Here is a 26,321-nt window from a genome sequence, read left to right as displayed (position 1 = left end):
TTAGGAGGAAAGTATAAAGGAGACATCAGAGGTTGGTTCTTTACGCAGAGAGTTGTGAGAGCATGGAATGCGTTGCCAGCAGCAGTTGTGGAAGCAAGGTCATTGGGGACATTTAAGAGACTACTGGACATGCATATGGTCACAGAAATATGAGGGTGCATACATGAGGATCAGTGGTCGGCACAACATCGTGGGCCGAAGGGCCTGTTCTGTGCTGTACTGTTCTATATTCTATGTTCTAAAAGCAAAAAAGTACATCTCCCCCTGTGCACTGAATTCTAATGTTGCACTAAATTTCCAATATTACTCACTCACCTGGGCTCCCTCTTCATATGCCTTCCCACAAATGCTCATGAAATATCCTGATGAGCAAATTTAAGACTCTGGGACACTGGGAGAGTACGTGGCATATTGGATGGAAATTGAATGTGATATCTGCCTTGAGGGCTGAAATGCCAATTAGTGCAGTAAGTTTGGTAAGGTACAGTGAGAAAACTCACAGCCTCTTGATGAGAATCACTCCACAAAGCTCAATGTAACTCATACTTGACCCAAAAAATTGTCAGATTCGGTCTCAGTGAGAATATCAGCATAAGAAAATTGTTCCCTTATTGAAAAACACTGTTCACAATGTTCTGAGGTATATGTTATAGACATCAAAAAGCAGTTAATAAAGCCTTTAAGTATTTCCATGGCCTTTTTATCTTTTTACATGTCAACATATTATGAAGGGATAAAGTTAGATTTAAAAAAAGACATACACAATCTCTTGTAAATAGTCAAACTAAGAGGTCAGAAGATAAATGATTGATTAAAATTTCCCATTTAAATAAAAATAATTTGTATCTCAAAACAATTCCATAATATCTGTTCAGCAGTTACATAACCACAAATGCAACATTTAATGAAAGAGTCATTGACAAGCTACAATAAGCAGTCATTGTCTAAATTTTAAAGCTATCTTAAAATTCATATTTTCAATGAATTTATGATAATTTGCCTACAAATTGGAGCTTCATTGTGATCAAAGCACTGCTTTATATCTGTCAGAATACGTTGTCTAGAATTCTTAAAGGCTCCTTACAAACGTGAAGTTTTAGAAAAATCATCTCAGAAGTCAACTATTTTGTGAATGGTCTTCCCTTTATATTTTTCAACAAATCAATGAATCATTTAACCCTGTCATACTACTTATACTAGTTGGCATGCCAAGGGTCATAGAGTCATAAAATCCTACAGGACAGAGACAGGCCCTTCAGCCCAAAATGGCCCATACTGACCAAAATGTCCATCTATGCTAACCCCATTTCCCTGCACTTGGCCCATATCCTTCTTAACCACATATTTGTTCAAATGCCTTTTAAATGTTGTTAATGTACTGAACTCAACCACTTCCGCTAGTGGCTCATTCTGTTTGCATACCAACCTTTGTATAACAATGTTGCCCCTCAGGTTCCCTATTAATGCTTTCCCCTCTAACCTGAAACTAATGCCCTCTAGTCCTCAATTCCCAAACCCTGGGAAAAAGACTGTGTGCATTTACCCTGTCCATGCCTCTCATTATTTTATATGTTTCTATATGATCCCCCTTCAGTCTCCTACACTTTACAGAAAAATGTCCTCACTTTCCAACCTCTTCCTTTGACTCAGACCCTTGAGTCCTGGCAACATCCAGTAAATTTCTTCTGCACTCTTTCCAGTTTAATGCCATCCTTCTTAAAGCAAGGTGACCAAAACTGAACACAATACTCCAAGTGCAGCCTTACCAACATCCTGTACAACTGTAACATAACTTCCCAAGTTCTACACTCAAATGCCCTGACTGTTGAAGGCCACGGTGCCAAAAGCTTTCTTCACTGCCCTGTCTACCTGTGACTTTACTTTCAGACAACTGTGAACCTGAACTCAAAGATTCAACTGTTCCATTACACTCCTTAAGGCCCTACCATTCGCCATAAAACTTCTAACTTGATTTTACTTTCCAAAATGCAAGACCTCACACTTATCTATATTAAACTCATTTGCTATTTCACAGCCTACTTTCCCATCTGATCAATGTCCTGCTATAATTTCTGATAACCTTCCTCATTGTCCATGATATGAAGCACTTTGCATGTTCTCACAATTGTTCAAGCCAAACATTAACACTCGCTATGTGGTTGTTGTCAAAGTGGGAAAAGATCAGATAATGTTGGAAATGGATGACTCAATGAAGTTCTTTTTTCTATAAGTACATAGTCAATTATTAGCAGTTCTCAGACTATCCAACTACAGTAGGAAAACTGTCAGATTAGCAATGGCATTGTAAAATTCTCTTTGAAAATGGCTAGGAATCTGATATTTTCTACAGTCTATATTGAGCTTCTCTACCTCCCTCCTGGAACCCTTGTCATGCCAATTCAGATGAAGATCACTTTCAAGTTGTTGGCCACCATTTGCTTCCTCCAAAGCCAGCTGACCTGTCATCCATTTCCAATATTATCTAACCCATCACATTTTGACAACACTTCCAGTTTTCAGAAAGAGGCTGCAACCATATAGCGAGTGTTAGTGTTTAGTTTGGGTAATTGTGAGAAAATGCAAAATGTTTCCTATTCTTTCATATAACCATGAATATGAAACGTGAGGAGTATTTTGCATGCAGCAGTTGCTAATCTAATATGGTGATGAGTAATTGTAATAATAAATTAAAGAAAAGCATGCTTCCTACTCTTAACACGAGCTATGGTGCATTGAACAGTTGTAAACTCAAGCTTAAACAGTTTTTAGTCCCAAAGATATTGGAGCAGAATTAGGTAATTCAGGTCATTGAGTTTGTTCCACCATTTGATCAGATGTTTCTCAACCTCAATTTCCTGCCTTTTCCCTATTACCCTTGATTCCCTTACTAGTCTATCCATCTGTCCAGTTAATGACTTGGCCTCCACAGCTTTCTATGGTGACAGCAATGAGCTCCATAGATTAACCACCCTCTGACTGAAGAAACTTTTCTCTATCTCAGTTCTAAATGGTTATCCCTTCACTTTGAGACAGTGCCCTCAGGTTCTAGTCTCTCCTACCACATCATCTGCATGATCACTCAATCCGGGCACTCAATATTCTATAAATTTCAATCAGATCACTCATCATTCTAAACTCCAGTGATGACACTCCCAGAGTTTAGAATGGCTGACAAGACCTGCACCCCCATGATCATTCTTGTAACCCCCACTTGACCCCTCCATCACCAGCACATCCTTCCTGTTATGAAGATGTGGGTGTACTCTATCTTTAAGAGAGTTAAAGCTAGCAGTGACAGCACAATGTTTTTTCAATAAGACACAATGTAACATATGGTCCAGCTGCTGGGGTAGTTAGGGCAGGTGGTTGCCTGGAGACAAAAACAGATTCAAATTAGGCCAATCAGTTAAAATTATACCCCCCAAAAATACCAAAATCCAATCAAGCTTGAATTTAATAAGTCAATTTTAAAAGTCAATGACTTTTGGGGGTAGAGGACTGGAGAAAATTGAAAAGTTGGGAGGAGATCTGCTAAGCCAACAACAGCTGCAAACTGCTCAGAGGTTAGCTCTCTTTAAGGTACTTTATCGATCAGTAACCTGTCTAACACTTTCCCAGTCTGTCCTTCTGCAAACTCTCCCCTTCCTCAACACTACCTGTCCCTTCACCTATTTTGTATAATTCACAAACATAGCAATAATGCCCTCACCTCAGTTTCTTCATTCATATACATGCTGATCAGTAATGATAGGCCACTGTTTGTGCATTTTCAAGAAGCTCAAACATTCAAGCATTCTTCAGTACATTGCAGTTTAACATATACAAGAGGAAATAATCACATACTGGATAATTAACTAATGTAAGCATTTGTACTACCTATAGGTTCTCAATAAGACTGATATGTACCCAAAATGCCTGATCTTGACACCTGCTTTCTTTGGTTTCATTCTTTGTTACTGGGGCAAAGAATTTTGTGCCTTAGAGCAGCTGAAAGCTCCTTACATGATTTTTTTCTTGATTCTTTTCTATTTCTTTCCTGCTGTGCCTTAAACCAAATTTGGTCCTGAGTAATTGCAGTGATGCTACAGACCTTACATTTGATATACTAATGTAATGTTTTCTTAACCCTTCAGACTTCAGCTATTAAGGGATTTTGTAGAATTGATTTGTTATGCATTACTCATGTTGAATAAGTCATACATATTGGATTAGAAATCATGGAATTTGACAGATGTGATTCCCAAAATTAAATCCTGTTCTTTCTTTTTCAATGGATTTGCAAACAGAGTTACTCATTGATAATAAATGCTGCACTTCACAATGTGGTGTTCTGTAATAACTTATTGATCTTGAGCAGAATTCAGTTTATTGATTATCACAAAGCTCTGTCAGCGTTAGTTTCTTCATCCAGATCCTTACAAGAAGTGATCATAAGACTGAGAAAGTGAAGTCATTTCCATTGAACTTTCAAACTACCTCATCATCTCTTCAAATTCTTTCAAGACAAAGAACTGTACCTCATAGTTACAGCTGGAACATTCTGTGGAATTCCAGCCAATTTGACAGTTATCATGCTTATCATGTGAGTGACCATTTTGTTGTGAATTTATGCGACTCCTTTCAACTTTGAAGGAGTCCACTGTGGATGGAGATATTCACCTCAATGATTTAAATAGAAGAGCCTTGAAAATGAACAAGATGTGTTATTGTTTTATTGCATACAGGAATGGAACCTGGGGCAGGGATGGAACCTGGATTAGGTGTGGAACCTGGAACAAGACTGGAACCTGGAGCAAGCCTGGAAATGAAAGGTAGTCTGACCAGCCCAGACATTGGAGTCACAACTTTAGCAGTCCTACAGCCTGCCTAATGATTTTCATTATGAGTAGATGTCATTGGTTATATGATATTTATGCTTGTTCCCTGGCATTCTTATAGAGCTGTGAGCACTTTTAAAAGGCTATGTGTTTAACCAAGAATCCATCCATCAAATTCAAGGGTTGGAGTGACTCTGTAAAGGTGGACTGGAATGGTGGATCTCTTCCAGTAGTTCCAGACTAGCTGAATGTTGAGGGAGTTGCAGATGATTAACACCAGCTGGTTGTTGGTTACCTTCATGCCCATATGGGTGCAGACAGTGCTGCCTTGCCCCTAGGGGATTCCAGTGATTGGAATGATACTCAATTCTCTCTGCACCTGCTTGAGGGTGTCTGTTAAGAAATGAATTCTTGTCCAGCTTTAGCTGTGAGAAGCTGAGGTGTAGGTTTGTTTGTGAGATGCCCTCAAGTTCCATAGCTATTGCTTGGAAGGAGGAGAAGGCAAAGAGCTGAAAGATCACAGTGGGTTTGTTGGCTGATGCGAGAGCATAGTTATTAGTGCTGTGAAGTATGGCGTTTAGGCAACAAGGGCACTAGTGCCAGTGATCTGAAGAGTTGCAGTGTTCTATAGCACTGAGGTTCAGACATCTCCAGATACATATTTCTACACTGGTAGGTCTCAAGTGGAGCCTTTATGTTCTTCCATCCCATTGTTCCCCTTTCCTGAATCCCCAGATGCCCAGTGTGCAGACTATGGCCCTGATGAATCACAGACCTTCTCTGTGGTTAGCTGATGGTCCAATTGTCTTTGGTAACAATGTCCCTGTTCTTCTTGCCCCACAATCCACAATGGTTGATGACTCTCTGATTTTAAGGAAGACTGTAGGAGGGCATGGCAGAGCAAGCACCAGCCATACCAAAAACTGACTTGGAAATATATGGCTGTTTCTTTCGCTTGCTAGTTCAAAATCTTGCAATTCTCTCCCTAATACCTTTGTGCATGCAAATAGACTGCAGTGGTAAATGAAGGTAGCTTTCCTAAGGGCAATGGGAGATGGGCAATAAACTGCTAGCAGTGCTACAATGCCCATACCCTATGAATGGACAAAAAAAAGGATTAGGACAGCACTGAGGACATGAGAGATGAAGGTAGAAGTAGATACTAAGTTACTATAATTTTGTTGGGCCATGTAGAATCAGTGGAGTGTATTTTGTTGCATGGGTTGACATAGGCATGATTAAGGGGGTATGTGTATGTGAAAGAAATTAGGGTGTGTGAGGTTCGGGCTAGAGGAATGTTTCATATTCCTCCCCATTTGAGAGGTTAGGTACCCCTTTGGATCTGACGTGGGACACATTTGGTGGAGCTAAGGCAGCATTCAGGATTGTGAAAAGGCATGGTTGTACTTGAAAAATTTATAAAACTATGGAAACGAACAAAAGTAAGCATAGAATTTTTAAAAAATACTTACCATTTCAGAAATCCACATTTTGAGAAGAATGTGAAGATCCAAGAGATGGAGCAGAGGAGATTTAACAGATTTTAGTGGCAAGGTTAGGCTGTTGAAGCTGGGGTTGTTCTCTTGGGAGAAAGAATTTCATAGGAGTTTTATTCATTCCCTTGATGCTTTGTGATGTTATTTTTTTGTGATCAGGTTTGAATGTGTAACATAAACATAAAATCATAATTCCTGATATATGCTATTTAATTCAAATTTAAAGCTTACGTATAAAAGACATAAACTCCAAAACTTGCTTAATTTTGTTTAAACTCTAACTGATTTTTAATATTGTTCTTAATTAAGAGGATTAATATTTGTTGACAATCCTTCTTTTCACCCAGCTTGGAAACTGCTTTTCAAACAAACAATATAAGCTACACCTTGAACTGACCAAAGAAAGTTTTACTGGGCAGTGCAGTAGGGTTCTATTCTCACTGCCGTCAATTTCATGTGACAGGCAAGTGAGACTTTCCAGCCTTGGGACAAGAGTCAAGATTTTAATTGTTGTCATTACAGGAATGCTATCCCACTGACACCTTTCAGTCATTAAAGTTGTTTTTAAGTTGAATAGGTTGCAAGGCTTGCAAGACATTGGATTCAACTGGACACAAACATTGCCTTCTTATTATGATTTCTTCAGGGACAGGAGCCAATGTTGTCTTTGGATTCAGTTTGCAGACTACTCCAGTACTGAAAATTAGTTTTCTGTGAAGTCACTAAAGCTGTGAAGTGCACTTTGAGCAATTAGGCACAATTCAATTGGGAAGAGTACTGCAATAACTGAGCCCTATTATTCCATAACCTATCACAACTGTGAAACTTTCCAAATTAAACTATCAAGATGATCAAATTGCCAGCTTTCATCACAGAAGTCTTTCACACCAGGTTTTATCTTTTACAGAAAAATAATGTTATTTATTATAAATAAACATATTCCTTAGCACACGGGTTCTTTACACAGAGAGTTGTGAGAGCATGGAATGCGTTGCCAGCAGCAGTTGTGGAAGCAAGGTCATTGGGGACATTTAAAAGACTGCAGGACATGCATATGGTCACAGAAATTTGAGGGTGCATACATGAGGATCAATGGTCGGCAAAACATCGTAGGCTGAAGGGCCTGTTCTGTGGTGTACTGTTCTATGTTCTATGTTCTATATCAAATTTATCATGAATATAGAACTTATTGTAAACCCCTTTAAAATTCCAAACATAAACACATATTCATTCATGAATAAAACAGACAAAAATAGATAATTTGACACACATTCTGGGTGGAAAAATATAACCAGGGAGAAATTAATTCTGTAGTGCTGCCGTCCAGACCAGTGTGGGATGAGATGTTTCTCACTGTTCTTTGATTTGGTTTCATGATAGTAGCACAATGGTGTCTGTAGAGTGGTGATCAACTACTGATTCTGGCAGACCTAGGTCTTCTCTTATTAGAACATTTTCTTTGCAGAATTTCATGTTTTTGTTTTAGTCACATGATATCAAGAAACTGCTGGAGGCACCAGATACAACAAATGCTATGGACCCTGAGAACATTCAGGCAATAGCACTAAAGACTTGTGCTCCAAAACTTGCCGCTTCCCCTGTCAACCTGTTCCAATATAGTTATAATGCTGGAAATACCTGACAATGTAGACAATTACCCAGGTATGTCCTATGCACAAAAAGCAGGACAAATCCAACACAGCCAATTACTGCTCCATCAGTCTACTTTCACTAGCAAAGTGTTAGAGGGGTTAGCAACAATGCCAGAAAGCAGCACCTGGTCAATGTTATGCTCAATTACACAGAGTTTGAACTCTGCCAGGTCCACTCAGCTCCTCACCTCATTACAACTTTGGTTCAAACATGGACAAAAGAGGTGAATTCCAAAGATGAAGTGAGAGTTAATGTCATATTCAACTGAGTGTTGCTTCAATGAGCCCTTGCAAAACTGGCATCAATGAGAATCAGAGGGCAAACTTTGCTGATTATAGTCATTTCTGGTATAAAGAAAGATGGTTGTGGCGATTGCAGGTTAGTCATGTCAGCTACCTGACATCTCTATAGGAGTTCCTCAGGGTCATGTCCTAGACACAACCATCTTCAGCTGCATCATAAATTAACTTCTGACTATAAGATCTATAAGAACTATATGTTCAGTATCATTTGCAACTCCTCAGATACTGAAACACTCCATGTTCAAATGCCACAAGTTTTGACCAATATCCAGCTTGGGCAAGCATCACTTGCATCACACAAATGCCAGGCAGTGACCATTTCCAATAATAGACAATCTAACCACCATCCCTTAACATTCAACAGTGTTACAACCACTGAATCTCCTGGGGGGAGATAACTCTGCTGGGGGTGGGGGGGGAGTTGACCAGAAATTCAGCTGGAATCATCACATAAACACTGTAGCTACAAGAGCAGGTCAGTGACCCAGAATACTGCGGTGGGTAACTCACCTCCAGTTTCCCCAGAGCTTACCTACTATCTACAAGGCACAAATCAGGATTGTGGTTGAATATTCCTAAGTGCCTGGATGGGTGCAGATGCAAAAACACTCAAGAAGCCTGACACAAAATAGCCGCTTGATGGCATCACATTCACAAGCATCCACTCCCTCCACCACCGACATTCTGTAGTGCTCACCACTGCTGTCTATGAGATGCATGACAGAAATTCAGATTGGAGGCCTGTCACCAGCTGTGTTCCACAGGATTTGGTTCTGAGTTCTCTGTTGTTTGTCATTAATATAAATGATTTGGATGAGAATATGTAAGGCATGGTTAGTAAGTTGCAGGTGACACCAAAATTGGTGGCATAGTAGACAATGAAGAAGGTTTTCAAAGATTACAAAGCGATCTTGATTAAATGGGTCAATAGGTTGAAAGGTGGCAGAAGGAGTTCAATGTGGATAAATGTGAGGTATTGCATTTTGATACAACACACAAGGATAGGGCTTGTACAGTTAATGGTAGGGTTGTTTAGGAGAGGGATCTATAGGGTTTACGTACATAACTCTTCGAAGTTTCCATCACATTTTGACTGAGTGGTTAAAAAAAATTTGGCATGCTTGCCTTCATTACTCAGCCATTTGAGTATAGAAGTTGAGAAATAATGTTCAAGTTGTACAGGATTTTGGGAGGCATCTTCTGGAATACTGTGTTCCATTCTGGTCACCCAGTTATAGGAAGGATATTATTAAACTGGAAAGGGTTCAGAAGAGATTTACCAGGATGCTTCTGGGTATGGAAGTTTGGAGTTATAGAGAAAGGCTGGATAGGCTGCAACTTTATACACTGGAGCATAGGAGATTTAAAAGCAACTTGCTAGAAGCTTATAAAATAATGAGGGGTGCAGATAGAGTTAATGGTAGTTGTCTTTTCCCAGGGATGGGGAGATTCAAGACTAAGGGGCACATATTTAAGGTGAGAGTAAAGAGATTTGAAAAAGACATGAAAATCAAAGTTTCTACAGAGAGGGTGGTTCATGTGTGGAATAAACTTCCTGAGGAAGTGGTTAATGTGGGTACAATTATAATGTTTCAAAGACATTTGGATAAGTGAATGACTAGGAGAGGTTTAGAGGGATATTGGCCAGGAGGAGGTAGGTGAGACTGCTTTAGTTTAAGATTATGCTGGGCATGGAGTGTTCAGACCAAGTGGTCTGTTTCTGCACCGTATGACTCTATGATTCTATAACCAGCGCCTTCTTAAAAGCAGCCAAGGATGGGCAATAAATGTTGGCCTCCAGTGATATCCACATCTTATGAGTCAATAAAAAAAGCAATAGATAGTGAAAGAAGTTACTTCTTTGCGTGCTTCTAGATGTCTCTGAGTACACTGCACTCACAGCTCTATAACAATCATCAGTAGATCCAATTCAAAATTAGGCAGTTTGCTCCATAATTGAAAGATGTCTGGTGTGGATCTCTTTCAAAATATCACCTCACTTCTCTAAAAAATAACAATCTTGTGCAACTAAATGTATACCACACAATCACATTTGATCCTCAAGCTGCAAAACCTCTCCTGGTATTTTCAGCTATATTGCAGTTTAACTTCATCTTTTGGTTAAAGGTACAAAAGGGGAAAACAAAACATTGTGATCCTTTATATGCCTCCAACCTTAAAAGAGATGAAGCACAATATTTAAAGGAATTCCTTCATTAGGTAAATATGATAAATGTACTGTAGGCACAAGAGAGTTACCATCCTTTTCATCTTCACGCGTTCTGTATGCAAAATTTATAAAACTGCATGTTATCCTTCCTCACAAAAGCTTAAAATAACACAACTTAATTACATTCACAAATATGTATTATCAAGAATTATCCTTCCAGCAATATGAACAATTTCGAAATCAGGTCGAAATAATTTTGCATTTCAAGCTTGAAGTTTCTCTACAAAAAATCAGGGAATATGACCAGTATTTATCACTGTTTCCAATGTTTATGATGAACATAGACTTCAAAATATTGAAGGTTCAGTCACAATCTCAATGTTACCTTTTCCAGAGGGTGGTACTTGTGATATTGTTTTCATGTCTTAAGAGTTGAACAGCCAACTGAGCTGATCAGCTGAGATTACTCTGAAGGCTTCTTGTTCTCAAAGTCTTTCCTCACCTGAGACATGTGGACCCTCAGGTTAAACCCTCTGACTCCACTTTTCTGTTTCAACAAGAATGAAAAATTATGATTTCTAGCATTACTTCCCTAGGCATTGCAGCATGTATCCCCTCCAGTCCTTGTTACTTATCAATTGTATTTTCAGCCATTCTTTAGAGTATGTACTTTTAATAAAGTTTTAGCCCATCCTAGGTCTCACCTTATGCACTCAGACTCTACAGAGTCCTCTACCTTGGTAAAGACAGATACAAGGTACTTAATTTGCACATTAATCATGACCCCTGCCTCCAAGTTAGATTCACGTTTAGATCCTCAATCTGGTTGGTTCCTTAGAACACAGAACATAGAACATTACAGTGCAGTATATGCCCTTTGGCCCTTGATGTTGCAGCAACCTGTGAAACTAATCTGAAGTTCATCTAACCTACACTATCCGATTATCATCCATATATTTATCCAATGACCAAAGGCAGGAGGTAATCAGGAATCTTGAAATATAGAGTAGGGAAGTCTTATTGCAACTACACAAGCTGATGGTGAGAGCACCTTTGGATTATTTACCAAAGAAAATATATTATTTCATAGGAGGCATTTCAGAGAAGGTTCACTAGGATGATTGCCAGTATAGAGAGATTTATCTTATGAGCAAAAGTTAAACAAGTTGGAACTCTGCACATTGGACTTTAGAGCAATCATGGAATCTCTACAGTGTGGAAACATGCAATACAGCTCATCAAGTCCACACCAACCCTTTGAAGAGCATCACACCGCCTTTTGCCCTCTCTTCCCTGTAACCCTACACTTCCCATAGCTAACCCACCTAGCCTGTACAATCCTGGACACTACCGGCAATTTACATGTCCCATTCACCTAACCTGCATGACTTTGAATTGTGGGAGGAAACCAGAGCACCCAGAGAAAACCCATGCAGATACAGGGAGAATATGCAAACTCCACATTGACAGTCACCTGAGTGAAATTGAACCCGGTTCCCTGGTGCTGTGAAGTAGCAATGCTTACCGCTGAGCCACCCTGCTGTCTTGAGGGAGGAGATCTTATTAAAACATTCTAAAACATTTAGAATTCTTAAGGGGCTTGACAGGGTAAATGCTGAGAGATCTTACCCCTCATGAAAGAGTCTAGGAGCAGAGGACGTACCCTCAGAATTAAGGAGTGCCAATTTATGACTGAGAGGAAGAGGACTTTCTTCTCTCAGGGAATTGAGAGTCTTTGGAACTCCTTGCCACAGTGAACTGTGGGAGCCGGTCTTTTTTGTATTTAAGGTTGAGATAGATGCTGATGTCTTGATCATGGGGAGAAAGCAGGAAAGTGCATGTGCGGGGTGTCAGATCAACCATAATCCTAATAAGCTATAATGAGAGACAGAGAAGAATCACGGGCTAAATGGTCTATTCCTGTTCCTATTTGTTATGGCCTTATGGGGCATTTTCAAGAGCCATGGTGAGATGAAATAAAATTATGTCCTAAATATACTGCTGACTTCAGATTAAACAAAACACTAATTGATAAAAATCCATTCAATACATTAAAAGTTGTTCAAATATCCTTTCCTGGTCTTATCCCATGATCTTTGAATCCCCTCCTGATCATGAGATCAGTATCTATCTCAGCCTTAAATATATAAAACGACCCTGCCCCCACAGTTCACGTGGCAAGGAATTTCTAAAGACTCTCAATCCTCTGAGAGAAGAAAATCCTCTTCATTTCAGTCATAAATTGAAACTCCTCAATTCTGAAGGTATGATTAGATTCCCTACCGTCTGGAAAGAGTCCCTTCAGCCTAACAAGTCCACACTGACCCTGCAAAGAGTAACCCACCCTGACCCATTTCCCTCTGACTAATGCACCTTACACTATGGGCAATTTAGCATGGCTAATTCACCTAATCTGCACATCTTTGGACTGTGGGAGGAAACCAGAGCACCCGGAGGAAACCCATGCAGACACAGGGAGAATGTGCAAACTCCACACAGACAGTCACCCAAGGCTTGAATCGAACCCAGGTCCCTGGCAGTGCTAACCATGTGCCATCCCTGGTATGTCCTCTGCTCCTAGAATCTCCCATGAAGGGTAACATCTTCTCAGCACTTATTAAAGCAAAAACTTCTATTTATAGTCCCACACTAAATATTTGAAGCTGTCAATCAGTGGACAGGCACTCCATTATGATACTAATGAATTATTAAATCAGTTATGCAAAATAAATCCATTCATAATAGCCATCAGGAGTATACTAATAAGAAGAATGAAATAGCGAATATTTTTTCTGAACTTCAGATTTCTTTCATTAGTTAAATGCCAGGAGATTTAAATGACTTGAAAGCTCCATTGATAGCATAATAATTCTGATGACAGCTTGACAGTTCCCTAAATTTGTTTACTTTTAATGCATGTTTGTGTCTACTTTAAACAAACCAAGACTCACTTGAACTTTCCCAAAGTTAGCAATGGATGTCTCTGATAGAGTACCCTACTCTCTCCAAGAAACTGTGGTAAGATTAAACCTTCTCTTGAAAAAGTGTAAAGCCCTCAAGTTGCATTTTAGAGATCATACTTTGCAAATTGCATCTGTTTGAAGGCTGCTGCACTTTCATATGTGTAGTGGCCTCATGAACTGTACATGTTCAAAATAAATCTCTACCAATGCAATAGTTGCCTGGGAGCTGGATGACTGGAATTAGGGAGCTATCACTTTTTTTGCCTTGTCAAGAGATTCCCTCTGCCATTGCAAAAACTTGAATCTTAGTTTTTCTTATGTAAGCCATCCTGTTGCTGGAAATGGACTGCACTCTGTAGGTAACATTCCTTGTTAAATCAAGACTAAATTGTGGATATGGGAACAATAAAGATGTTCGTGTACAATAGTGATATGGCACCATGTCTGACATTACTAATGATTAGCAATATGCAGAACTATGCAAGACAAATGGCTCTTTTTCATTTCTTATTTAAATAGATACCACAAAATTATGTCAACTCAAATCTTTCCTGGAGTGAAGGGCTTATCCTATAAGAAAAGGTTTTATACCTATTGGGAAAAAGAATAAGCTGTCTCATGAGAATGTGAGCAAGTGTCTCATGAGAATAAGAATAATGAGAATTCTTGAAATAAATAAAATCCTGGGGGAATAGATAGGGTTAAAATCAAGAGGATGTTTCTTCTTGTGGGGGACACCAGAAAAAGGAGATGCAGTTTTTGAATAAGAGTTCCAGTTTTTAAGACAAAGATGAGGAGTAAGGTTTTTTTCTCAGAATTCCATTGGTCAATGGAATTCTCTTCCCCAGAAATTAATGGGGGTTAAATCAATTAAATTTATTCGAGACCAAATTCAACAGAGGGAAAAGAAGTCAAAGAAGATTTCAGGGTGGGAGAATGGGTACACAGCACAAGGAAAATGTGCTGAGATCACAAACAGAGGACTTATTGAATAGTTGGAGCAGGATTGAAAGGTCAAAAGCACACAAAAGGTCATTCCTAACTTCAATATTTCTATGACTTGTTCATGGTTTGAAAAGTCTGCAATTATAGCAGACAGTAGATGAAACAAGTTAAAAAAACTTAAGTGTGGATTTTGATATGGATTACTACCCTTGATTATACATAAGTGTCAAGAGAAATTTATTTCATTATCGGCTTATGTGTGATTGCTTCCTTTTCACAAGTGGCTTACCTTGTTGGCAGAGCAAATTGCACCTGATTCACAAAGGGAACTTCTTGCTATTCCAATTGGAATTTCCTTGTTCGCCAGTTTCTTCACTTCTTATGTTCTTACTTCAATAAGCACAAAACTACAAACTGAGCATGTGCTGAATCATTAGTTCCAGAGCTGTTGTAAAATGCTATAAAGTGCACCAAATTAATACACAGAATATTGGATTGAGAATATTGAGAATGAACTCAATTTTCTGCTGGGTTTGATTCATCAGTACAGCGTTGGTGCTGGTTGCTGACCAACTGGCTCGATTTTTTTTCAGCCTGCTGATCCTGAGACAACATGTTGTTGTAAAATGGTAGTTGGTTTTGTTGGTGAGAACACTGGTATGTTGGAGGCAATATGTCAGATACCTAGAAACATAGGGGCATATAAAATATGAGCTAGAGCAAGCCATATGGCTCTTCAAGCCTGCACTGTCTTTCCATGGCTGGAGCATCCTTCTCAGATAAGAATACCAAAATTGCACATGATATTCTAAGTGTGTAGAATTGCAATTAGACACCCTACTCCTGTACTCAAACTCCTTTGCTATGAAGGCCAACAAAACATTTCCCATCTGTACTGTCTGATGTAACCACATGCTCACGTTCAGCAACTGGTGCATAAGAACACCCAAGTTTCATCGCAACTCCCCTTTCCCAGTCTCTCACATTCAGTTAATATCTATCTTTCTGGTTTTGCTACCAAAGTGGATAGTCACAGTTACTCACATAATGCATAATTTGCCATTCTTTGTCAACCAAATAGGGAATTAAGGCTTCAGTGGATTGAAGGCAGATCATATTTCCTAATTGCAAGCAACAGTAACCTATTTTTTCATGTATTAGCATATCATGAAGTTTAAATAGTAAAATATCTTAGCAATTAACTCTGCAGAAAATTAGGAACTTATCGTTTCAGGTTCATGACTGGCTAAAGGTGATGTTCAGCAGGTGAAGTAGCCTTCCTGATGGAATGAACACTGCTTTTCTTTTATGGGGGCATTTCATGGGTCACAGAATAGGAGGTTAGTTGAGGTTAACTGATGGCAGTGCTAGGAAATTGGGCAAGACAGAGGCGAGGGTAGGGCAAGAGGGAGCTACCTGTGCCAGTGGCTTGGCACATAGCTGATAGGCAAAGGTAGAAAAGAAGATGTTGCCTGTGCAAGGGGCTTGGAACATGGTTGACTGGCAGAAGGAGAGAAAAGGGTGTTGCCTATGCTGGAATCAGGATATGGATGACAGAAAAAGCGAGAAGGAGTAGTTTTAAACAAATGAGGGATCATGAGGGCCAGAAAGAGAATGCTGGATGATATTGGGAATGTCAATAGCTACAGATGGAAAATCAAGCTTGATTAAGGGAAGATCCAGTCTTAAGAGAGGAAAAGTCACTGATAGGATCTGAAGAGTTGAGTCTAACAGAGAGTCACGTATTATTAAGGGACAGATTGATGGCTCTGGGGAAGTTGGCTCAAGTTTAATTAAAATAGGGCAAGGGTGAAGGTTGATGGGGGAGAACATATATAATGATAGGAGGTTGCAGGATCACCACTTACAATGCCATCTTAGGGACAAATGTACCTAGGTGCAAATTCTTAAGTATGTATGAATGACCAGAGACTTAGCTGCAACAATGTGAAGTTGTCACCAGAGAAAAGATTGAGGATAAAGTTTTTCACTGTGGGAGCCAAGAATTGGTCGATGCAAAATACAGGCCTCTTTATTAGTCAGCAGTTCTCAGGTTAGGTCAGGGTTGGCCACAAAGATGATGTCACACAGATTTTGGCCTACATTAAGTCAGCATTCACCTCAAAATGAGTCAAACATACTCAATGAGCCTGGCTGGTGCATCTGGACAGGAAGTGCCAGAGATGGTTCAAGGCCAGGCACAATAATGGCTACATCACCAACAAAGAGAGCCAGGAAGTGGCTAGGTGGTTCAGTGAGATGCCTACCATTGGATGTTTATGGGAAGAAAGACCTGCCACTCAATCAGAAACCTGGCAGCCCTGTACTTCCAACAGCAGCTCCAGTGGGAGCAGTGGCCAGAGTTGGAACTACAGGTAGTCAGGTCAGCCAGGTTCAAGAGGCACGGAGGACAAAGTGATGATTAAAGGAGAATGATCTAGGAGAAACAAATGCCTCAAATGGACCCATGGGCTCACAAAGTATGTACACTCTTGCCTGAAGCTAAAGTTGCTGGATACAATGCATCATATAAACATTTACCCCAACTCTTGAAGTCCTCAACAATGCTCACTAATATTTCAGAATGGACAAGGTAGGTGGGTAGGATGGTCGACAGTGGGCAGGCTTACCCTAGACTTTACATGCCACATCCTACTTTCAAACAGTAGAGCATAAATTCAATATCTAATAGCATCAAGATAGATTTCTGAAGCATTCAAGTGACACTGTGAAGAAGAATTTAGGAAAATCAATGCTGATTTTCCTACCAATCATCATCTAGAATAAATTGCTGTGATTTTTTTCTTGAAATTTGGCATTCTCGCATAGGTCTTGATGAATTCAAGATGAAAAGTTTCACAAACATGTACTACTTTCAGTAATATTCAACTTTCCTCAACTTATTGGCAAATGGATGACGATTTTTCCTGAAAAAAAATTGGAAGAACTGCAGATGCTGTAAATCTGAAACAAAAGCAAAAATTGCTAGAAAAGCTCAGCAGTTTTGGCAGCATTTATAGAGCGAAAACAGAGTTAATATTTCGGGTCAAGTGAATCTTCTTCAGAACCTTCGACTTAATTCATCGAACCCCTACAGTGTAGAAACAGGCTATTCAGCCCAAAGTGTCCACACCTACACTCTGAAGAGCACCCTAACCAGACCCAAGCCCCTACCCTATTCCTGTAACACGGCATTTCCCATGGTTAACCCACCTAACCACACATCCCTGAACATTGTGGGTAATTTAGCAGGACCAATCCCTTTTCTTGCATGTCTTTGGACTGTGGGGAGAAAGCCATGCAGACACAGGGAGAATGTGCAAATGCCATACAGACAGTCACCCAAGGGTGGAATTTGTAAGTCATTGCATAGAACAGCAAGCTTCTCTGAGATAATGGCCTCAGACTTATATCTTTACCAAACTGACAAGCGCAGCAACTTTTGGCTTACAGTTCCAATTTTTAAATTAATAAATTGAATAGATTTAATGGAATTATCTCAATCAAGAGCCAAGATTCACTCGAATTTGCACATGTTGTGATCTATATAGATTAGCTAAGCTATAAAGAACACATTAGTTCCCCAGTTGTTAAAGTGATATTGAAGCATATAATTGCAGAAATCAATATACGGAGCCCAAACTCTTTTTACTTAAAAACACACTAATTAGGAGCTTGAGTAGACCATTCGGCCACTCAGCGCTACTCTATCATTCAATAAGATCATGGTTGATTTGATTGTGACCTCAAGTCATGCCTATCGTGCTAACATTTCATTCCCTTGCTTAACAAGAATCCATCCATCTCTGCTTGAACAATATTTAAGAACTCTACCTCCACCACTTTTTCAGGAAAATTTTCAACTTTCAGAGAAAAAGGGTTCACCTTTTCTCTATTTTAAATCGACACCCTACCTTTTAAACAATGACATCTAGATCTAGATTCTCTTTCAAGATTATACTGAGCCTTTATTAGATTAGATTACTTACAGTGTAGAAACAGGCCCTTTGGCCCAACAAGTCCACACCGACCCACCGAAGCGCAACCCACCCAGACCCATTCCCCTACATTTACCCCTTCACCTAACACTACGGGCAATTTAGCATGGCCAATTCACCTACCCTGCACATTTTTAGACTATGGGAGGAAACCAGAGCACCCGGAGGAAACCCACGCAGACACAGGGAGAATGTGCAAACTCCACACAGTCAGTCGCCTGAGGTGATCAATAACATTACTGATTGATGTTACTCTGGAACAATCTTATTTGGCTTGATCTATTAGTATGCTGTACATACTGATTTGTGAATATTGGACAGCATTCCTGCTACATCAGTACATATGATGGTAAGGGGTAAAAAAGAGTTATGAATGCAACTCACTTGTTGATGTGGGAAACTGATAGTTCCAATGCTGAATTTCATCCTAAATTGTAAGCAGCCACATGAAAGAGTTAAGCAAGAATTGAGTCTCTGCAGTGTAGTATCATATGGTTCAAAAATATCTCTGCAGGTGGTATTATCTCCAAATGCAGTGATTGTGGCTACTTAGAAAAACAACAGTGTACATTGTATAGTGTACTTAGATCGCTGAATTTCTTTATAATTTGTTACAGCTCTTTCTGAAAACTGATGTCAGGGTCATTGAGTCGTATAGCATATGGGGCAAGCTATTTATCATCATATAATCTTTCCAGAAGTTCCTTTTTTTATTAAAGAAAAACTACCCTTTTGATTAAAGGTCCTGATATTAAATGTTAAATATATAAAGACATAAATGAGCTACAATGATAGTCATTCAATAAGACTGAATATTAACAAAATCATTTACAGATTGCATTTAACATAAATGAGGAGATCATGGTATGACGGTAATATCAATGGACTAGTAATCCAGCATCTCAGACTAAGGTTCTGGGGATATGAATTTGAATTACATTTGGGCAGATGGTAAACTTTGAATTCAGTAAAAAAAGCTAGAAACAAATACCAGCCTAATGAAAACCATGTTGATTGCTATATAAAAAGAAAATCTGGTAGTCTAACATCTTTTAGAGAAGGAAGCTTGGCATCTTTACTCAGTCTGGCCCAAATATGACTCCAGACCTAACTGCCCTCCAGCCAATTAGGAGAAAGTGAGGACTGCAGATGCTGGTGAGTCAGAGTCAAATAACGTGGTGCTGGAAAAGCACAATAGCTCAGGCAGCTTCTGAGGAGCAGGAGAGTCAACATTTCATGCATAAGCCCTTTCCTGATAAAAGGCTGATGTCCAAAACATTGACTCTGCTGCTCCTCGGATGCTGCCTCACTTGCTGTGCTCTTCCAGCGCCGCACTTTTCGACTCTAGCCAATTATAGTTGGGAAGAAAATGCTAGCCGAGCCAACTACCTCCAAATCCTATATTCAATAAACAAACTTTAAAAAAGCAAAATAATCAGACATGCCTACAAACTACTAATATATATCACAGGATCTTCCAATAAGTTTGAAAATGGAGAAGACATAACTTAAGACAATAAATGGTTATTACTGGAAGTCAACGATCAATATCAATGATAGTGCTGTGAATGATATAATGTGGTGATCTGTATTCTAGAGAAAATAAACAAACCATCACCTCTTATTATGTAATATACTCCTGGAATTGCAATGCTTAAATAAACCAAAACTCTTAATTTAAGTTGAACTGTTGATATAGCGTGGACTGGGCAAATAGGCATGGAAAAGTTCTGGGAGTGATATTGGAGCATTACAAATTGTGGCACTAAATCAGCCAAGTATAAAAAGAAACTCATTGAAATTAATTAAATTTAATAAAATTTAAGCTCTCATTAGTAATGAAGTTTGCTTGAATAAAGAAAACATTCTTCCTTCACAATTTAGTTCTTTACATTTCTAATAACAGGCATAAACTGGTACAAATTAAAGTTTTTCCTAAACTATCTGAGATCCAGATAAATTGCATTTTGTCAATTTTGACAAGTTAATTTTTGTTTTGCTAAGTGATCTCAAGATTTCAATTGATCCTTACAACTACATGCAGACATATCGATACAAATGTTACATGTGCAAGCACATGCACACAGAAATTATCGGTAGAATTTCATGTTTTTCCAACACCAGTTTAACAACCTTGAAATAAAAGCACCCTGCATGAAACTTCACTTTTGTTAAAACATCAAAAAAATGGTCAAGGCAATAGACAAGAATTAATTTTGATACTAGTACAGGTTGTTCTGCTATAACGCACGTTTCATTAGTGCAAATTGACGAATTGAGGACAAAGTTTCTAAAGTGCGAATTTTTAAAGCAAGTATTGGTTTATAACATGATTCTGGTGCTATTAGTTTTAATGGTTTTGCTATTACACAATTTTTGTGTAACATGGGAAGGTGGTAATAGGCAAGGTGGTAAAAGAGGGGAAAGTGTGGCCTTGTTAGTCAAGGATAGTATAACGGTGGCTGAGACAACTGTTGACGAGGACTCATCTCCTGAGGTAGTGTGGGCTGAGGTTAGAAACAAGAGAGAAGAGGTCACGTTGCTTGGAGTTTTTTATAGGCCTCCGTAGAGTTCCAGGGAGGTAGAAGAGAGGATTGGCAACACTCTTCTGGGTAGGAGTGAAAGGAACAGAGTGGCCATTATGGGGGACTTTAACTTCCCCAACATTGACTGGAAATACTATAAAGTTAGTACGTCGGATGGATCAGTTTTTGTCCAATGTGTACAGGAGGTTTTCCTAACACAGTATGTAGAAGGTCCAACAAGAGGAGAGGCCAGGAAGGATTTAAAGAGAGAGTTAAGAAGAGCAAAGAGAGTCTTTAGCAAATAGAATAAAGGAGAACCCTAAAGATTTCTATAGGTATGTGAGGAATAAAAGAATGATTAGGGTAGTAATACGGCCAATCAAAGACAGAAGTGGGAAGTTGAGTGTGGACCCTGTGGAGATTGGAGACGTGCTAAACGAACATTTGTCATTGGATTTCACTCAGGAAAAGGAGACTATTGTAGAGGAGAAGAATGAGGTACAAGATATTATACTTGAAAGGATCGAGGTTAGTTACGAACAGGTGTTATCAATTCTAGAAGGAGTGAAAGTACACCTGTCCCCTGGGCCTGATGGGATTTATCCGAAAAGCCAGGGAAGAGATAGCAGATATTTGAGTCGTCATTGTCTACAGGTTTAGTACCAGAGGACTGGAGGATTGCAAATGTTCAAGAAGGGCAGTAGAGATGACCCAGGTAATTATAGATCAGTGAGCCTTACTTCTGTTGTAGGAAAGGTTTTGGAAAGGATTATAAGAGATAAGATTTAATATCATCTCGCAAGCAACAATTTGATTCCAGATAGTCAACATAGTTTCGTCAAGGGCAGGTTGTGTCTCACAAACCTCATTGAGTTTTTTGAGAAGGTGACAAGCATGTAGATGAGGGTAGGGCAGTTGATGTGGTATACGTGAACTTCAGTGAAGCCTTTCATAAGGTTCCACATGGTGGGCTGTTGGAGAAAATGCAGAGGCATGGAATTGTGGGTGATTTAGTAGTTTGGATTAGAAACTGGCTTTCTGAAAGAAGGCAATATGTGTTGGTTGATGGAAAATATTCAGACTGGAGTCTGGTTACTAGTGGTGTGCCACAAGGATCTGTTCTGGGACCGTGACTGTTTGTCATTTTCATAAATGACTTAGATGCAGGCATAGGGGGATGGATTAGTAAATTTGCAGATGGCACTAAAGTCAGTGGAGTAGTGGACAGTTTGCAAGAATGTTACAGGTTGCAGGGGGACTTAGATAAACTGCAGAATTGGGCTGAGATGTGGCAAATGAAGTTCAATGCAGCTAAATGTGATGTGATGCACTTTGGGAAGAATAACAGGAAGGCAGAGTACTGGGTCAATGGAAAGATTCTTGGTAGTATGGATGTGCAGAGGGATCTTGGAGTCCATTTACATAGATCCCTGAAAGTTGCCACCTAGGTTGATAGTGCTGTTAAGGAGGCATACGGTGTGTTAGGTTTCATTTGTAGAGGGATTGAGTTCTGGAGCCGCAATATCATACTGCAACTATACAAAACGTTAGTGCGGCCATACTTGGAATATTGTGTTCAGTTCGGTGGCCATATTTTGGGAAGGATGTGGAAGCATTGGATAAGGTGCAGAGGAGATTTACCAGGATGTTGCCTGGTCTGGAGGGAAGGTCTAATGAGGAAAGACTGAGACACTTGGGTCTGTTCTCATTGGAAAGAAGAAGGCTAAGAGGGGATTTGATAGAGACATACAAGGTGATCAGAGGATTAGATAGGGTAGAGAGTGAAAGTCTTTTTCCAAGGATGATGATGTCAGCTTGTACGAGGGGCATAACTACAAATTGAGGGGTGATAGATTTAAGACAGACATCAGAGGCAGGTTCTTTACGCAGAGAGTGGTAAGGGCGTGGAATGCCCTACTTGCTAATGTAGTCAACTCAGCCACATTAGGGAGATTTAAACAATCCTTAGATAAGCACATGGATGACGATGGGATAGTGTAGGGGGACGAGCTGAGAATAGTTCACAGGTCGGCGCAACATCGAGGGCCAACGGGCCTGTTCTGCGCTGTATTGTTCTATGTTCTGTGTTCTATGAATCCATGAGAAAGGAACTTCTGCGTTTTAACAGAATTGACTGCATGCACATGTGTGTATGTTTTAAATTGCAAGTTGAAAATATTATTAACCAAAGGCAGACTAACTTAAATTTTCCATATGATTGCAATCTGATATGTTTAACTGATAATATATTATTTAGGCAAGCCATAGTTTACTGATTTTACAGATTATTATTAACAATGGAAATTATTTGAAAAATAATTTAACCATGTGCAATACTTAACTTTTGTCTACTTTCTGATAAAACATTGAGCAAAAACAAAAAGAAATAAAGCAAAGTTTAGAAAACTGAAAAATAAATTCTGTTCAACAAACAATATGTTATACAAAAACAGGATTTTGAGATTGAGAATCATGATTAAATATATTATTAGATTACTTACAGTGTGGAAACAGGCCCTTTGGACCAACAAGTCCACACCGACCCGCTAAAGCGCAACCCACCCATATCCCTACATTTACCCCTTCACCTAACACTACAGGCAATTTAGCATGGCCAATTCACCTGACCTGCACATTTTTGGACTGTGGGAGGAAACCGGAGCACCCAGAGGAAACCCACACAGCGAACATGCAAACCCCACACAGTCCAAGGTGGGAATTGAACCCGGGTCTCTGGCGCTGTGAGGCAGCAGTGCTAACTGCTGTGTCACCGTTGTCTGCAAAATAGCCACTAAAATATAATACACTGTATAAAGTGGTTGACATGCTGTCACATGCAAAATAAATATAAATAATAATATTATTATTATTGTTACTAAATTCTTAGCAACCTGAATGCTTGGTATGCTTTTAAATTATTTCCTGATGCTAGTTAATACAAGACAAATAAATATTTAAATTTCTCAGTTAGAAGTAAATAATTCACAACTTGATTTTATTGAGAAATGTCATTCTTTGCCAAACTATTTGATGGCCTGAATCAGTAGATAGTTCAAATCAAAACACTATTTTATAGATAATTTCATGCGAAATTGTTGACAGTGAAAAATTGTTCCCAATTCATATTCATTAGAAGACGATCTGATCAGCAAGATTGTACTAATGGGCAGTGCTGAAGTTTTCAACAGGGCTTTATTATAACTCTGTTATTCCAAAGCCAAATTCAGTGAAATTGATATGTTTAGAAAAACAACAACATAATTCACAATTTATATAAAAATTAAAAGTCAAACTGGACAGTTGCTGCTCAGTCCACATCAAGGGTGCAAACATTCATTTTGAAAAAAAGGACTTTTGATAAACGAGTACTCTAAGTGGAAACAGCAAGGTTACTTACTTTTCAAAATTGCTGTGAATCTAATATAATGTCAACACACACATAGAACATTTTTCTGAAATACTTAATGAAATTTGAACAATTTGTCAACAGAGCGGTAACAATTTTATTGTAGAGGGCATTTCAGAATTGTGCACTGATTTAAATAAAATCACATCTCCAATATCTAAGAAAAGTCTACCACATGCAAAGTGTGATATGTACAGTTACCCCTGACATTTGTCAAAAAATTCAAAGATAAACATCTTCAAAAGGAAAAGGAAAAAATCCAAACAATTGCCCAATTAATTAAGAATCCTCAAAAGCACAAGGAATTCAAAACAGAGTAATATTACATCACAGAAATAGACATTTTTATTAGTACTTCCATACAAATTGTGTTGAATAGCAACAATTTCTTCTGGCACTTCAACTAGCAACAGGCAGTTAGATCCTCTTCTCCACATTATCTATGATTTTACACAAGCACTTAATCAACGTAACAGTGTGTATTCAATGAAACAGAAAGAAGCCTCAAATCACAGATCCCAATGCTCCAAATTCCAAAATCCCTGAGCAGCACAATACCAACTGCATTTAATAAAAACAAGACCAATCTTTTGCAGAACAGTGCAGGAAGGTAACAGTCATAGAGATACATTTCACCTAGACATTTGGTTACATGCCCCATTTGTTTTTTTCCTTAACTGGTGGACAGGAATAAAGTTCCCATTGTCTCAATATATTAATTTTGAAAAACAGGCAATGCAGTAAGCATAATAATTACCAAGGCAAACACGCAATTTCAATCAGAAAGAATTGGAAAATTACTCCTGTGGACAAAGCAAGCCTAAAAGTGAAATTAATATTCATAACGGAATGTCAGCAAGCAGAAGGTCTTCATTCACAATCGGAGTGAGTATACAAGGGACTATTGTTTGCATTTACAAATGAGAACATGCAGAAAATGTAACATATTGCTTATGCAAAGAAAATATGATCTGCTGCTACTGACCAATGTCAAACTTCAATGTGCTTTTTTTTAGCAAATATTAGACTTTGTTTTTGAGGTTATGTGAACTTCAAATAATTAAAGCTGCCTTGCAGCAACAAAGACACCCAGGCTGAATATTCATGGGCTCATTAACAAATAAATAATGAGGCCAAACAGCATATTAATTATCAATGGTTTGAATACCATTCTCATTATAAAGGAAAGCACATTACATTAAGTGAAGCATAAGGGTGCATTGTTGGAAATAGAACGAGTGGCTGTACAGCACAGTTCCTGTAAAGTTCATTACTAGTGGCTTCAGAATGAGAGACAGAGAGAGAAAGAGAGAGAGCGAGTCAGGGAGAGTTGGAGGAGCGGTGGGTGGGTTGCCGAAAACAGCAAAGAAAATAGGAAGCATATTGACCCAAAAATGAGTCAAATAATTATGGAGCAATTAATTAAAATTGTTATAACACTTGGGATTCTGACTTGTGTCAGTCCCAGTCCTCATTTGTGTGAGCCAATTTGAAGCACACAGTTAAATTTGCTATTTTTTTTCGAAGAAAGCTTTTCTGCTTGCTGAAAATATAGAAAGTCCTGTGCGCCAGCAGAAGATAAAACAAAGCCTTCTAGTATTCTGCTCCATGAGTGAGTGGGGAGGGAAGGTATCACGGAAACATAGCTCCAACTTATTCAGAAATTGTGTGCTTCTGCTTTTTGTCTGTTAACACTTCAATTGTTACAAACGGGAAGGGAGAAATACTTTAACAAAACAAAAGTCACATCATTGCCAACTCACCATCCACCAAGTCCTGGCTGACATATCATAACACAGCTGCCATTTTATGGAGCCGTCCGCTGCTTTCCCAGCCATTACGTTGTCAGCAGCCTTCATCTGATGCAGCTTGTACAAGATAAGACACCTAATCAGGGAAATATTAGCAGTGGCATGCTGGGCCACATGTAGGCCAATCCTTATCGGGCTGCATCATGGGAACAACGTCCTCACTCCCAATGTCCTAAGCTTACAGATATAGTGACAAGTATCTGACTTTTTTGAGTTGCATCTGGGGTAGATGTGA

General features: G+C 39.0%; 1 protein-coding gene across 5 annotated transcripts in view; it reads right to left on the bottom strand.

The window, feature by feature from the left end:
* The window catches only part of LOC122562011 (nuclear factor 1 B-type-like), a 624,396-nt gene extending 598,283 nt beyond the window's left edge, over positions 1–26,113 (bottom strand). Inside the window, exon 1 of one of the 5 annotated variants that reach the window (XM_043714459.1) lies at positions 26,039–26,113. In XM_043714459.1, coding sequence (XP_043570394.1) covers positions 26,039–26,113 — 75 coding nt within the window. The remainder of the gene's footprint in view (positions 1–26,038) is intronic. The other 4 variants (XM_043714413.1, XM_043714404.1, XM_043714484.1 and 1 more) reach the window with 4 other exon arrangements.
* Positions 26,114–26,321: the final 208 nt, after the last annotated feature.

This window comes from Chiloscyllium plagiosum, chromosome 2, assembly GCF_004010195.1.
Source record: "Chiloscyllium plagiosum isolate BGI_BamShark_2017 chromosome 2, ASM401019v2, whole genome shotgun sequence".
Classification (NCBI taxonomy): Eukaryota; Metazoa; Chordata; class Chondrichthyes; order Orectolobiformes; family Hemiscylliidae; genus Chiloscyllium; species Chiloscyllium plagiosum.
Note: the sequence above shows the minus strand (reverse complement) of the source record. Positions and strands in the feature narration are given on the sequence as shown.